Below are 16,437 nucleotides of genomic sequence, written 5' to 3' on the forward strand. Positions count from 1 at the left end.
AAGTGATTTTTGCATTTCCATTCATTCTGAATCGACAAGTATGGCCCATTGACCACTCAGGCCCAGTTCACACTTAGTACTAAAGAAATCTGGGTACTCAGAATGAATTTAGTAATGTATCTCTTTTTATTTTAATGCAAGTCATACATAATGCCAAGACCATTCAAAAACTGGTGGTGGTGGTAGGAATTTGCCTGTGAAAGCAGCCCACTCCTGAAAGCAAAACTCTGGATTAACTTTAAGGGTGGTCCAATTTAGGTGAAACACCAGGCATGTGCAGAAAGAGAAGGAGAAGGAGGACACCACCACCACCACCACTCACTTTCACAATGTGACATCCTAGGAGGCAGGCATCTCATTCAAACAAGACTGCCACATCTATTCACTGTTGCCATGCCAAGAATCTATAGCATGGGCAGATGCCACACTGGCATGCTAACACTGCACACACAGCAGTCAAAGGCCTAACATAAACATGAAGCTGGTCGCAAATAATGCCATTCATGAAGGATTTTTTTTTAACAACCCATGCCCAGCACCATGTTTAAATCAGGCCTGTGAAGCACATACTGTATTAATGTCTAAAAAAGCTACAGAGGGATGATGAACAATAAAAACTATAGAAAGGCACACCCACCAATACACACATTTCTTTTCTGTTCATTTAACTCTAGCACTCCTCATACTGTTTAACTCTGAGATTTAATTAGAGAGATAACAGGTACACTTTCCCCAAACTTTCACAGCACTCTCATATACACACAAGTGTACAAATAGTTCAGTCACCTTAAGTGGTGCAGCGGGGAAATGCTTGACTAACAAGCAGAAGGTTGCCAGTTCGAATCCCCACTGCTACTATATCAGGCAGCAGCGATATAGGAAGATGCTGAAAGGCATCATCTTATACTGTGTGGGAGGAGGCAATGGTAAACCCCTCCTGTATTCTACCAAAGAAAACCACAGGGCTCTGTGGGCGCCAGGAGGAGTCGAAATTGACTTGACGGAACACTTTACCTTTACAAATAGTTCAAGTATCCCTTTCAGTTATGCCTTGGGTATGAACCAGCACTCAGCTTTCTTTCTTATTTATTCTAAATGATTAGAGTCCTTTAAATTGCACAAAAATCTTCTCTGAACACGCTGGCAGTGAAATCCTACACATGTTTACATAAAAGTAAGCCCCTGTATGTTAAATGGGAATTACTACCAGGGAAATGGGCACTGGGTTGCAACTTATATCAACCGCGCAATCCATCCCTTTCGTAAAAATCCAGAAACAAGCATCTTTTCATGTGGCATATTCATTCCAAGCCTTAATATTCTCTGTGGTGATTGCTGAACATAGAGTAATTTTTAGAAATGGGAACGTGAGTGGTTGCTTTGAGAACCAAACTCAGTTGTGGTTCCAAATGGGCAAACTGTTTGACAGCATTTCAGTGTCAGCGATTTTTGGAAGGCTGCTAGATGCATTCTGAGTTACATTTCCAAACATGCATTTCCTTTATTCTCTAAAACCTATATGTATTATTTTTCTATTTCACAGCTATGGAAGAGACAACCAAGAAAGTAAACAAATTATCACTTTTTAATCCTGGGAGCTAGTTAACCATAGGGTGCCTTATTGTTCTTTACTAGAAATGGACTTTATTGTAATGAATGGTGTTCTCATCCCTTCATAGCTGAAGTCATTTATCATCTAACCTATATTGTACACTATTGTTCTACATAATTTATTTTCCATGGGAAGGAGCACTTTAAAAATTGTAACAGGCATACAGTAGCTAACACTAAGCACATTCATGTCTCATTGATATCAATGGGAGAATTAAGCATATGCTTTACAATTCCCTATTGGAATAAGTAAGATGCAAGTGCCAGTTGGATTGTGCACCCTATTATTATAATATCCTAAAGGCTCTGGGTGAGTAATAAACTTAAAAGCATTTCTGCTCTCATATGTACCTTCCTGAACCTATATGTACCTTCACCTATATGTACCGGCTCATATATTCCTCCAAGTAGGGCTTTGCTTATGGTTCCATCATTCATAAAGCCAAGATCTCCAACAACATTGCTGGATTTTTCCTTCCTTAAGGAACTCAGAGAGGGTATTCTCACGATGACTGGAAAGCAGGCTAAGGGAGCTTAGCCCGCTTTCTAGTCCTCGTGAGAACCAGTGGGCTCACAGGTTAACCCCGTGGTTCCCTGGTGTCTAGCCCGCCGAAGTAGCCCTCCCCTTAGCCCAGGTTAGCGGAGCAAGTGCTCTGCTAACCTGGGCTTCCTGATCGTGTATTGCCACAGTGCGGCTCTGCACTGCAGCAACACACAAGGAGACCACCGGCTGGGAGGCTGCAAGCTCGGGGTTATCTCCAGCATGCTCCGCACACTCGCATGGGGCATCCTGGAACTTCTGGGGGCCGCACGACTCCCAATCCCCGCAGCCCCCGCCGGCTGCGTGATGGAGCCGGCAGTCACGTGGGCGGCCAATCTGGTCACCCCGGGCTGCAGCAGTGATCGTCTGTGGGGAGAGCGGGCTAAGCCCGCTCTCCCCACAGAACCCCCTCCGGTGGGTCTCACTGATCGTGAGACTTGCCTCAGAGAGTCCCTCTTGATGCCTTCTATTGTCAGCTGAAGACCATACCATATGGAAACATTTGCTGGCTTATTATAGTCCAGGGGTTCTCAACCTGTTGTATTCCAGATGTTGATGAATATAACTAGCATCATTCACAGCCACAATAAATTGTGGCTGGGGATGAGGGGAGCTGCAGCTCAGCAACATCTGGAGAACCCCTGCAATAGTTTATTCACTGCTTTACTTCCCCCCACCCCCACCCCGAGTTTTCAGAGCAATGGAAGGCAGGGTGGATTACAAACTGAACAAATATGAGGTTGAGCACCACCACTTCAAACGCTTACCCCATCTAATCTCTAACTCTGGCAGACAGCATTGGCAGACAGGCTGGAGTTTTGACACCTCTGACTTTGCAAATGAAACACAGGCTGTACATTTTGCAATATTCAACATGACGTTGGAACAGGCCCAACCCATCACATACAGTCTGTATCATGCTCTCTAGCTGCCTTGTCCTTCCCATTTATGCATCACTGCTCCAATGTCTGTGTCATACACAGAATGTAATTAGTGCTAGTCAATCTGACCTTTTAAAAAAATAGCTCCTGTCGAAACAAACTTGATTTCATATCTTGAAGAGATTAAAGTATGGTTAGTGGGGGGAAAGATCTGGTTTACAGTTATCATAGGGCCTAAGATATACAAAGATTTATGAAATATTTTAGTATCTGTATTAATGATATTTGTCTCTGGAGTAAGAATATGGTTATGATAATGGACACAAACAGCCTAGTTCAGCTGACATCTCCCCTCCTCCCCACCCTGCCCAAGACTGTATTCCACAGAGACCTTAGAGGGGGAGCTTCAACACTCCATCACACATCCTGGCTTCACTCCCCTTATGTTCAAAGAAATGAGTGAACAGTCCAGGAGAGCTCCATATATATGTCAACACACACACAGATTGACACTGGCCGTCAAAACCTAATCCTATCCTCCTTAGGCTGGTTTGGATAATACTTTGTTCACTGACCCTGCCGCACATGACAAGGAAGTAACTGCTCCATGAGCACACAAATCCCTCTAGGGGTGAACACGAACAGTTCAAAATGAACCCGTTCGCTTCGAACTGGGCCGGTTCGACTGCGAACCAGTCCACAATCAAACCAAACCCAGCTCAAAGTGAACAGGTTCAAAGGTTTGAACGGCTATGGCGGTTCCCATTTTGTCTGCATGTTTACTTGCTTTTCTCCCTTACTGATTGGTTTTCTGCCATCACCTTACGATTAGCTTGCAATCTCCTTTCCTCTGGTTGGCTTGTTGTCATTCAAAGACAAGTGTTGTCAGGGCAACTCTGGCCCCATTGGCTGGGTGGGGGAGCAAAAAGGAGGGAATTTCAAAGTGTATTTAAAGCCCAGGCAGACAGTGCCTGGCTTCACTCTGCCTCTGGAGGAAGAGAGCTGTCCTTGCTGCAGCTCCATTGCTTTTGCTGGGCCCACTGCCAAATCACTGAGCTGAAACAGTCTATACTGCAGCACAGACACTGCTCTGGGCCTTCTGGAGAGAGAGAGAAAGAGAGAGAGGGAGGGATGGAGGGAGAAAGGAAGGAAGGGAGGCTTATCTGTCCCTAGGAGCTACCCATGGGGAATAATGTGGTTATTCAATTCCCCCATTATTCCCTATATTAGAACTGGCTTGAGTTGGTTTGTAGAGCGGCCCAGACCAGCCAGTTAGTTTGACTGAACTGGTTCAAGAACCTACAGTCCAGTTCAAATTTGAACCAAACCATAGAAACCAGTTCCGCACACACCACTACATCCCTCCCTCCCAGCTCACTGGGACACCATTCTTTAATTGCGTGGGAGTATGGCTTGTCTAAACAGTCCTTCTACACTCACTGCAAACATTACTTTCGAGTAGTATTTGTAGAGTGTGTACAGTTCAGATGACCCACATCCTCACATGGTCATGAAACAGTGCCCCAGAGCTGGGCAGGGAAGAGATGGGACCCTGTTCCCTCTAAGCTGTGTGACTGCGCGTGCACACACAGGCTTCAACTCCACTGCACTGCAGTCCTAAAGAGCTGCTCACTGAGCCTCTCACTTGTCGTCTTGCTGCCACTGTGGCTGCCGCTTCCGACTCGAGCATGATGGTGGAGCGGGGGCTGGGGTTAAGATTGGGAAGCAGGTGTGGCTATGCCGGGCTCTACAAAAACCTCTCCCTCAGCAAGGGGAACATCATGTTGCAGCAGAATTAAGACAAGCCTTCTTGCCTTGCTTCTTCCCCCACCTCCCATGATTGAAATTGAAATCTTGTTTTGGGAAGAGATGCTGATGCAGGTGGTGGTCATGAGTGGGGGTGGATGACATTAAGCAGCACCATAAAAGAGAGATGAAATCACCGTCCGAAAACAAGCAGCCTGGGAGGCTCGCTCGCATATGATTGCTGGTTCTCATAATGGTCCATGGGTTGTAAAACAGGCATGGTCGGTTGTCCAGGTATCCCTTCACCTGCCTCCCTCCCCTTTGCTCTGAATATTCTCTCTGCTGCCCTTCTCTCTCTGCACCGAGTGGTTGGGAGGAGGAGATGGCTTGGGTGCTCTCTCCTGCTTTTCATTAATACTTCAACAGGTTTGTGCAAAAAGATACTAGTCTTGAGGAAGGGCAGGCTGGGGAGGGGGATTACTGATGACCAGGTTTACGAAACGACTCGCTTTTCCAAGCCCCTTCTCATTTCCTAATCCGATTTAATCTATATGTCCCGTATGGGTGTGTGAGTGTGTGCGTATGTGCTTGTGTCTCTTGGAAAGCGATTATTTTTGAAAGCATGATTCTACACACATTAAATTGGAGGGGAGAATATGAATGAGGACATCATGACCGCTTGGGCTCTTGTATGGCAAGATTGGGGGTATTGGCTCCAGCCTCTGCTCCGAGTCCCATTGCCTATTTGCTGCCCTCACAGCTGCCACGTGGACTTCAGAGCAAAGGTGGAGAGAGGGGACAGGGGAGCAGCGAAGGGGGAGGGTGGGAATACTACAGGCAACAGGGAAAGGCAGCGCCAGGGTGGGAGGGAGCAGTAACTGTGGAGGCAGAGCAAGCGGCAAGGACCAGGGGATTCGGTCAAGACAGGGGCATTATCCTGGTGTTTCCGGGTTGCTCTCAGCCAGATTGGCACAGCGACTTCCCTTCCCTTCCAACTGTGTTCCCCCTCTCTCCCACCCCTCCTATCCCCAATTTCCTTTTGCCTCCTTTGCTCCGCCTTCCTTCATATATTATGAGAAAGCCATTAATTCCTCACCCCGCCTTGTATAGTTTCGTATTTTTGGTGCTGCAAAGGCTGCCAAATACTGTTGTTTGCCCTGTGCTTCTGTTACCAAAGAGTTTAGGCTCCCAGATGCCAACATGATCCTACATTCCTGCTTTTATTCCCAGTTGGTGTTCATTACCTCTATGCATGCATAGCCTCTCACCAGTGATCTCTTATAAATTCCCTTTAATCTATCCTAATACTGTCTCTTTAAATTCCCTTTAACCTATCTGTGTATTAAATCAAATATCCTCTTGGGATTTTAGTTACGCACGAATGTGGTACATTTGTTTGTTACTAGGGTGCCCAGTGTGTCAAGGTAATGTTGATGCTCTACTATTATACATGCAATAATTTTAAAAGAAATATATATAATTATGACTAAAATCATTACATTCCTATAGAATAAAGTGTGAACAGCATTCTTCATTTCAGATGTAGTTCTGTGAAAGCATCTAATAGTTTAAATCCAATGTTATTTTTACACTATACTGCAAATGTATGACTGGGAGGCTATTTTAGGAAATATTTATTAAGGAAATTGGTTCAGTCATTGCAGCCCACATACACTTCCCTGGCTTTCCATTTTATGATCTTTGAACTGATTGCTGAATGTACATTTCTGACTTTTATAGGGGTTTATTAGAGGCACATTTATATTGAGACAAATGGACTGAGTGTGTGTGTTGTATCTATAGTGGCATATAATAATGCACATGTGCGCACACTGCTTTGATACTGCTGCCCAGAACAAAACCCATTCAACTCATGGCTTGAAAAAATTAGAGGGAATCCTGGATGAGACATGTGCACTCCTTATCTCAACAGGTTGGGGTGGCAGATGAAGTATTACCCAAACCAGGCCTGTATGTTATTTAAAAACTAACACTTGTGCATTCTGGTCTGGGGTATGTGTGTGGATTTTAACTAATCTTATCTCACCCTCCATTTTAAGAAAGTCTTTGTCATCTCTGCCAAGTTAGTAAGGAAATGTAAGCCAAGTTAGTGGTTAGAAAGCGGAAGCTAGCAGAATATCATGCAGATTCTCATTAGATCTTTCTGCCTTAATACATAAGAGTTCTACTGCCCCAACTGAATCAGTATGGTAGCTAGAGGTTTGGTGTGTGCATTTAAGCGTGGATTTATTCCCAGCAGAAAAGCGGGAGAAAGCAGACATCCCTATAACTGTGTTTATCATGATCATCTGGGGTATCAGAGAAAACCATACAGAAGACTGTAGGAATGTCACTAGTGGATAGAGACATCTCTCTCATAATACTTGAACTAGGGGTCAGAACAAACAAACATTGACTTATGGAATTCAGTGCCACAAGATGTGGTGATAATCACTAGAACAGGTGGGTTGGGTGTTTTTTTTTTTAGAAATTCATGGAGAATAGATCTATCAGCTGCTATTAATCATGAAAAGTATTTGAAAGACCTTCATTCAAAAGCAGTTTCTCTCTGAATAAACAGAGGACAAGTCTTGCTGCAGAAGAAACATGGTTTGCACAGTTTCTGCAAAGCAAATTTTAGCAAAAGACAGGGCTAATCTGCACAGACAGGGCTGATCTGGTAGACCTAACACCTGGACTTTCAAACACTTTTGACCAAGTCCCACACTCTCACTTCTAGTGCAAGAACTCATGATCACCCAATGAAAGTGACTGGCAGTAGGTTCAAGACAAACAAAAGAAAATACTTCACAGAATGCATGATTAACGTTTGGAATTCTGTGCTGTTTTGCTGTTTTAATCTTGTATTCAAAAGGATTTCAAGATATTAGCTGCCTTGGGCATCTCAGAAACAAAACAGAAAGGCCTGATATAAATATGTAAATGAATTGTTTGAAAAACTACATAGTCTATGTCTGTTTTGGCAGCTAAGGATAAAATGTCAGGTTCTTACCTGGTGCAGTTCTGTAAGACACAGTTCTGGTGGGCAGCTGAGGTGCACTCTTTGCAACAGGGCTCCGCGTGATCTGCATTCCTTGCCTCTGTCTTTTCAGTTCCTCCTCTCTTTCTTGGGCTGCTCGGATTTCCTCTTCAATCATGGACAAAGTCCTCTGCTTTTTTGACCTCAGTTTGAAAGGCCCTACTGTCACCTCTGCTTCTTGCATAGCCAGAATGGAAGCTGTGCTCCTCAGCTCAGCTGCTTCGGAATACTTGCTAAAATAGCTGACTTCTGGCTTGGTTTCCTCCACAGTGATTGGTTGAGTGGCATGAGCAACGAGGGAGGGCTGTGGTGCCTGCCTTTCTCTGTGCACAGGGCCTTGAACTGCAGAAGTCTTTGGTGCTGTATCCCTTTTTTCTTGCACAGGAGAGGACACCTGAGGTGGCTGGAAGGTTGGATTGTGCTGTTTCGCAGCATGTTGTGTCTTGTCCACTGCCTCCTGCTCTTTGGCCTGCTGGTTCTTTTGCTCGGTGGCATCTTTTGCGTGTTTGGAATTCATTTTGTCAGCCTGCTCAGCTATGGCTTGCTGAATGGCGTTTTGGACCAGCAGACCAGCCTGGTATTCCAGCTGCTCGTCAATGAGCATGGAGTCAAGCAATGGTGAAGAAGGAGAGTAAAAACCATGGTCACTAAGTGACTTGGAGACGCCCTCTCCTCGACATTCAGAGGGTGTGTTGGCCTGAGGGGTCTGAGGCAAAGAGAAATCCGTAAGCGAATTTTCTTGAAGGGCATTCATTGTCTCATTGGAGGCACCACTGTCACTGATATTGTCCATACTGAAGTCATTGGAAAGTGTTTCCAGAACTGTCGTATCCTGAGATCTCACAGATAAATCATCCAAACCAGAATCCAGTTCCTCCGGAGGGGAAGATACATTGACTGACCTTGAGAACTGATCTAATAGGCCTTGTTCATCATCCCTCACCACTGTAAAGACTGCCTTTGCACTCATGAATTCACCATCATCTGACCATACCTTTGCAGCTTGCCCAGCCTTCATGGCATCACCGTAAGGAGACACTCGCATTGGGTCAGAGAGGTTCTGAATAATTATATTGTTGTCATCTGATATGCAAGAGACCTTTTCAGCTTTTACAATAGTTACATCATTATTGCCAACCCGTAATATTTGTTCATATGCAGGTGCAGGTTTTGTAACTGAGACTGTTCGCCGGTCCATTTGGGAGGGGCCCATTGGTTTGTAGAAGGGTTGGATAGTGAACATTTTGGGGGTCCCTGATCTCTTGGATGCAGCGGTGTTATTTGAGTTACCTGAATTTTCCATTAACTGAAACTGCTTCCGTGCAGCTGAAAAATCTATTTGCTCAGTGACAATATCAACTTTCTTATTGCTAGCTGGCTCAGGCGGTGTGAAGGAATACGAGACATGCTTCACAGGCATGGATGATTGTTGCTGCTTCTCTTTGCGTTCTTTGTATTTCTTGTGGGACTCTAAATGCTCCTCATCGAGCTGCTCCTCCAGCGTTTTCTCCTGGGGCGGGTTCCACCACTTTGCTGCTATGCCAGGGTTCTTCTTGACAGCCTGGCTCCTGATGAGCTCCCGCCTCTCTTTTTCCAGCTCTACCAATTCCTCGGAGGGCCTCACTTTGCGCACTCTGTACTTCTCTTTCGTATCCTCCTCTTCAAACAGTTTCGATGGCTTTTTGTCTTCTTGAAATGCTCTAAGCTCAAACTTAGCTTCCTTCTTAATGGTGGTTAAGGTTATTTCTCCATCCCTGGAAGACCTTGAACTTGTGGAAGAGCTGGGACTTGCTGGCACTTTCAGATTGTCACAGTGTTCCTCCCTTAATACATCTGCAGAGTGGCCATTTGGTTTTAGCTTCTCGGATACTGCATGTCTGTGTTCAATGACTGAAGGTGCTTGCCCACCAACTCTGATGACCTCCCTTTCACTGGGTGCTGTGGAATCACTGATAATGCGAACGGATGGACCAGACCCATCCACGACAATGGATGCACTTGGCTCAGGGGAGGAGGAAGTCATCCCGTTAAAGGGGTTATCAGCAGCAGAATCACAGCAGTTTGCTTCTAGCACCTCATCCAGATATCTGATCTCTCTAGCAACCTCACTGTCCAGGGACTCATGCCTGTCTTTAAGTCCATTGTGACTGGCAGCAGGGGGAAATAAGTGAGTTTGATTGTCTGATGCATGTGCTGAAGTCCCCACGGTGATGTTTTTATGTTCCGAGACAGGGGCTTCAATTTCCATCTTCTCTTCCTTTGTTGCACACACACGAGCCGGCTCCAGGAAATTGGCACAATATCGGTCTCTCTCTTTTCTCAATCTGATGTCATCCTCAGAGATTCTAGATGATTTCTAAAAAGGAAACAGGAGGGGAGAAAGTAACTATGAAGTTCAGTGAAGACTGATACTCTTTAATGCAGAAAGCCAAGAGCAAAAAGCAGTAAGCATCATCTGGAAAGCACATTCATCTTGAAAAGAAAGGGAATAATTTGTCTCACATGATATATGCAAAGTCTTACAATGACTGGGAAGTCACATTTATACTCCAGTAAAATAATCACTTCAAATATCTCCCACTTGTGCTAATTGTCCCTACTTACTAATTGACATTTGCAGCTGCTTAACATTTTGTCAGAGTTCCCAAATTAAGACACTGACTGAATTTTGTTGTTGTTGTTATTTAAAACCATAGAGCAAGTCAATTTTTGATCTAAGCATTTGAAAACTTTTTAAAAACACAGTGAATGGAAACTCTTGGCATAGCTGAGGAAAAGCGAAGGCACTGTCAGTCATTGTTTTAAAAAATGAAAAAAGGTGCAATAAGTTGAGATGATATCCTGTGTTGCTAAACTCTTGTATTATGGTGGTTCCACCAATCTACCTTAGGCATTCTCAGGAGATTGATCGTGTTCAGTGGGACTGACCATCTTTTTTTCCTTTGAACCACAGCCTTCAATGCCACGCAACAAGTTGCTGTTGAAAGTTACTTAGAACTTTCAAAATAAAACTAACATGTGACATAGAAAGGCCCTAAACACGATCAGTGTGTAGAGCCGAAAGGGGAGAGCGGGCTTGACCCGTTCTCCTCGTAGACGATCATGAAACCCTCCATGGGCAGGAGGATCGCCCAGACGAGCAACGGCTTTGCTCCAGTGCTCCTGCACCCGGCTTGCCTGGCAGCTCCAGGGATCAGGCGAAGGGAAGCGCCGCTGCATGGTACCCCGCCCCCCAGAGCCCCAGTAATGCACAGCAAAATCGTATGGTGCATTCCTGGGGTCCCCCCTCCTCTCTCCCCCCGCTGAGTGTGTCCACTGTGGCTGCTTGACACAGGACCAGGAAAATGGGGTTAATGGAGCACTCGCTCTGTTAACCTCGTTTAAGGGAGGGAGTATTTAGGCGGGCTGGCTGCCATGCCGCTGCCAGGAGCTTTGCAGCGCCTGCTGCTGCACACGAGCCGCAGAAACATGGCTGGGTTCCCTTAGCCCGGTTTCTGCTGTTCATGAGAATCGCCTCAGGGAGTTACTATTCAAGTAACATAACTCCAAAGTCTCTTTGGGCATCCAGAATAAGTTGTGTAGACAATACCTGGAGGTCAAGGAACCAGGCGATTCTGGCACACATAGCCCTAAAGAGCCTTTCTAATGTGTTTTTACAGAACAGATACAACCCCAATATTTGTCATTTTCAAAATATTTTCATTTTGAAACCCAGTGCATGATTTTGGGAGATTTCTTTGCAGTTTCAACATACAACACTGATGCCTAAAATGACTCCACATTTGTATAGCACTTTTTGAACGTGGCAGGGAAGGCAGCAGAAACTCATCTTCCTGACAGATGATCCTCTGGAAGTTGCTGGGCATGCTAACCATGTGCCCAGTCAGTCTGTGGCTGCCATGGGCAGCACGGAGGAGTGAGGGTCGGGATACGTCGTCCCGTCCCCTGGAAATCGCACAAGGCACCACACGAGTGTGCAATGCACTGTGGCGATCCCCCTGGTGATGGCCGGGAGCCTGCTCCTGTGCCAGTGCTGACACACAATCAATTAGCCTGGGGTAAGGGCACACTTGTGCCCTTAATCTCAGCTCTTATATGTGCCCTTAAATCGGTGGGCTCCCTAGGTGGGTTTGCCACTGAGGTGCCAACAGGAGTCTTGCAGCTACCAGTCATTTCACAGGCTGCTTGTGAGGACAGCTTCATAATATAGGAAGGAAGGAGGAGAGGGAGTGGCGGAAGGCTTTGTGGAGTGTCCACACTGGTGACAACTTTAAACTGATTTAATCTGCGCATAATTCCACAAAGTAATGCCGATTTATTAAGAATTTGTCTTTTCTGCTGTTTAGCATATACTTTAAAAAAAAAAAAAAAAGAGTAAGAGAGACATCATGCAAGCAGTTCCCACCACTAACCTGCGAGTGTTCATTGAACTGGATCCCCGTGCATATGCACACAGACCGTACCACCAATCTAAGGAAGTGATTGGGTATGTTATTTGGGACCACCGCCTTTCAACATTCACAGGGGTGGGTGGGTGTTGGTGGAAATGAGGCTATCATCAGCAAAACATTTAAATACAATTGGGAGATAGTGAGGCGCTTCACACGACTGCTGTGAAGTGCACCCGTGAGGCCTGCGGGGAGAGCGGGCTTAGCCCACTCTCCCCGCAGACAATCGGCGGCAGAACCCTGGGCAGCTGGATCGGCCGCCCACACGGCTGCTGGCTCCGTCACGGAGCCAGCAGGGGTAGCGGGGACCGGGGGGCCAGCTGGTCCCTGGAAGCTCCAGGATGCCCACACAAGGGTCTGAGCCATTCTGGAGAGAACCCCAGGGGGCCCGGAGGCTTGTTCTAGCCCCCCAGCAGGGGGTCTCCTCATGTGTTGCCACAGCGCAGTGCCGCGTCAGCACACGATCAATCAAACAGGGTTAGCAGAGCACTCGCTCCGCTAACCTTGTTTCAGGGGAGGGGTACTTTTAGCAGTTTGCTGCTGGGAGCTGTGCAGCTCCTGTGGCAGCAGACGACCAGGAGAAATTGGGCCAGGCTCCCTTAGCACAATTTCTCCTGGTCGTGAGAATAGCTTCAGTATATAAGAATGACTATTTCATGTAGAATTACAGCTTCAGAACAAGCTACAGATCTAAATTTACTCCTTGCAGAATTTGGGATGGCTAAGGATTAAAGGGTTAAAAATTAAAACTATAAGTTGGCTACAAAGGCTTCTTTATTATGAACATAAACTTCTGTGGCTGCTATTAATAAACATGGCAAATGGTCTTGAAAAAAAAAAATTCTTATGGTTCTGCCCTGAAAGAAAGGAATGATTGATTCTAAAAAAGAAAATGAAAGGCTTGGCTCCTATTTGGGTCAAAAGCACTGAAAACTTGTAGGAATTGAAAGAAAGGCTAAAATTAAAAGAAGGCTATCAGAAGCCTAAGTTGAGGGGGGGGGGGGAGGCTAGATATTAGAATAGAAACAAATCAAGGAAATTTATTTGCAACTGCAAAATCCACATGTACATTCAAAAGACTTAATTTGCAGCTCTAATATCGTATTAGAGATTGGTTGAAAAATATGGGTGCACTACACACACACACACACACACACACACACACACACACACACGCTTACATATTTGTATGCCGCCCAAAACCCATGTCTCTGGGTAGTATACAATAAAAACAGTACAAACTGAAACAGAATTAAATCATTAATACATAAAATAATTTACAATGTAACACAACGGTTAAAAACTATTAAAAACTATAAATCTAATTAAAACCTTGGGTGAACAGATGTGTCTTAATTGCCTTTTAAGAAGATGTCAGAGATGGGGAGGTTCTTATTTCAGCAGGGAGCACATTAGCCAAAGTTAAGAACTTAGAAAAGAGCATTGCAAAAAGAGTTAGCCAATTGCAGGCAACAAGTCCACTAATTTTAAAGGCTGAGTTAAGGTCTTGTTTAGATCTGTTCAGTTGAAATCAAAGAAACTAATAAGTTCTTAATTTGGTGGTATCTTACCCTGTGGATTCTCACATGATTCACAAGGGCCATTCACACAACTTGGTGGGCAAGGGAAAAGGCTGGTTCCACACACCTTTCCCCCAGATGATCGAAGAAATGTTGCTGGAAGTGCAGATGAAGCATTCCAGCCTCCTGATATCCCACAGTGCACTGCACGACATGCGTGGTGCATAGGGTGATCCACCCCAGGATCCCCTCAGGTGCTCTAGGAACCCATCTCTGTGTCTGCTGGGGCTGAACACAGCCCAAGCAAACACACGACCCCGGAGCCCAGGTTAAGGGCTCGCATGAGTCTTTAACCCCGGCTAAAAGCTGAGTTAAGAACCTGGGCTAGGTGCTGCTGCCCTGCTTGGATCAGGCCTGATTCTGGAAGTTCTCATGAGCAGCCTAACCCAGGCTGGGCTTCCCTAGCCTGGGTTAGAGTGCACATGAGAACAGCCTCACAATTATTTGTGGGAACCTTTGATGGTGATCATAAATGTAGAAAATCTGTTACATTTCATGTTTGTTTCACTGCTACAATTAACTGCCAACATCATATTTAATTTATTTATGTTATTTAAACAAGAAAGAAGCTTTTCAGGGTAGTATTCCAGAAGGCTGTTCATGTTAATCAGTGGTAGCAAAAAAGTAATAAGAACCTTAAAGTTCAACAAAAAAATTGTTAGCCCTCGCAATGCTCTATGATAATCTGGTGTTGAGAACCACAAAATGTTTCCACTGTCTACACCAGTTTTTCAACTGTGCTGCCCAAGTCTGTTCTTCCTACTATGAGAAAAAGCAAAACACATAAAAAATAAATAAACTTTCATTACTGGTTGATTTAATTCTCTATTCTGGTTTCCCCATTCATTTTCCTAGTTCCATCCATCAAGTTTACAAGCCCACTTTATGTTTATTTCATTTTTATCTTGCATTTCCTCTAAACAAGCTCAACCACTCAGTTTAACAATAACCCTGTGAGGTAGAGTGGATTGAGAGAGATTGACCCATGGTCACCCAGAGAGTTTGGAACCACACATTACAACTGACTCATGGCCAATGCTCAAACCAGCCTTATGTCTCCTCCTTCCCTTTCATCCACAATCTTTAATCAGGCAAAATGTGATGTGACATCAGCTTTTTTAAAGTTCCCCACCCCATTTCATCGGTAGCTGCTTGTGTTTGGTAAAAGGGAAAGTGTGTCGTCGAGTTGGTGTCAACTCCGGTATCACTGCTGCCCAATATAAGTATCTATATATATAATTCTCCTGGGTGTGCCTTTTGAACGTGTATCCCGGCAGCCCAGCTGATTGGCTGGGCTGCGGGGGCGCCTGATTGGCTAAGGCGCAGCGCACCCAGGAGAACTAAATCAGCAGCAGGCCGGGCCTGCAGGCAATGGTGGCCACAGACCCGGCCGCGTAGGCGAGGCAGCGGGCCAGGGCGAGGTGGCAGCAGCGGGCCCGGGCAGCCGAGGTGAGGCGGGGACGGCGGGCCCAGGCGAGACCGGCAGCCTGGGCAAGAGGGTGGGGGAGAGGAGGCCGGCCGCAGAGGCCAGCAAGCAGCGTCAATGGGCCTGGCAGGCCCGGCCACAAAGGATCAAGGCCAGGTGGCAGTGGAACCGGCGGGTGGGGGGGGGGAGGTAGCCGGCCCCAAAGAGCGAACAGATGCTCTGTGCGGGGTTAGCTTGTTTATCATATTCTGGGAAACATACCAGCGGGGATTCGAACCAGTAACCTCTGGCTTGCTGATCAAGTCATTTCCCTGCTGCGCCATTAGGTGGCTGCCTGTGTTGGGAGGGAACTCATAATGCAATGATGTTGCATCTCACATTTTGACTTACCAAATATTAGAGCAGACTGGTAACTGTTGCTTTCGGCTGAGGCCACACATCGGCCATAACATGGTGTTCTGGCCTGAGCTTGGGGTGACAGGGGGCTTCAAACCAAGGTGTCTGTAGTCCAAGTCCAGTCTGTTCACTATACCACAAGTGTATTGCACTTGTGGTGCAATGAGCCTTGAATTACGCAAGCCAGATTGAGATGACTCAAATACTATTTTCTGGATTTCTCACCACCTGCAGCAGGTAATACTAGATTCTACCATGTCTCCTCCCCATACAGTTACAGTAGCCACATAGCAAACTGTTAAGTGGCTACTCTGTGGCTTGCTATGTGGCAATTGTAACTGTAAATCCATCCCAAATTTCTTTAACTGTTTCAACAGATTTATCACAGAGCACAGAGATGTTTTCATAGTCCTACAGAAGTGTTCATATTCTTGAGAGATCTATACATAAAAAAGAATGCAGAAAAATGTCCTCCATATTTTACTATTAAAGAGTAAGAGTAGTTCCAAAGCTGTTCCTTGTACATGTTGTATTATAGGCAAACCTTCTTCCGTCTAAACATTCATAGTCTTGATATGATTGGAGAGTTCTCAATGACACATCAAACATCAACTTGGATGACAGGCAATAAAGCTATCAGACAGTTGTTTATTTAGAGCTAACTCTCTCACCGGGTTATCACAGTGATCAAGAACAGCCACACTACGAGTTGAAAAGAAAAGGCTTCCCAAGGGCTTGGAGACATTTCCTCATTGCCGCAAAGGGAAA

At 45.5% G+C, this 16,437-nt stretch overlaps 1 protein-coding gene across 9 annotated transcripts in view; it reads right to left on the reverse strand.

Annotated features, from left to right (window-relative positions):
• The window catches only part of PALM2AKAP2 (PALM2 and AKAP2 fusion), a 392,130-nt gene that overhangs the window by 41,223 nt on the left and 334,470 nt on the right, over positions 1-16,437 (reverse strand). For all 9 annotated transcript variants that reach the window (XM_053289405.1, XM_053289406.1, XM_053289407.1 and 6 more), the window contains one exon: positions 7,793-10,175. In XM_053289405.1, coding sequence (XP_053145380.1) covers positions 7,793-10,175 — 2,383 coding nt within the window. The remainder of the gene's footprint in view (positions 1-7,792; positions 10,176-16,437) is intronic.

This window comes from Hemicordylus capensis, chromosome 2 (genome assembly GCF_027244095.1).
Source record: "Hemicordylus capensis ecotype Gifberg chromosome 2, rHemCap1.1.pri, whole genome shotgun sequence".
Lineage (NCBI taxonomy): Eukaryota > Metazoa > Chordata > Lepidosauria > Squamata > Cordylidae > Hemicordylus > Hemicordylus capensis.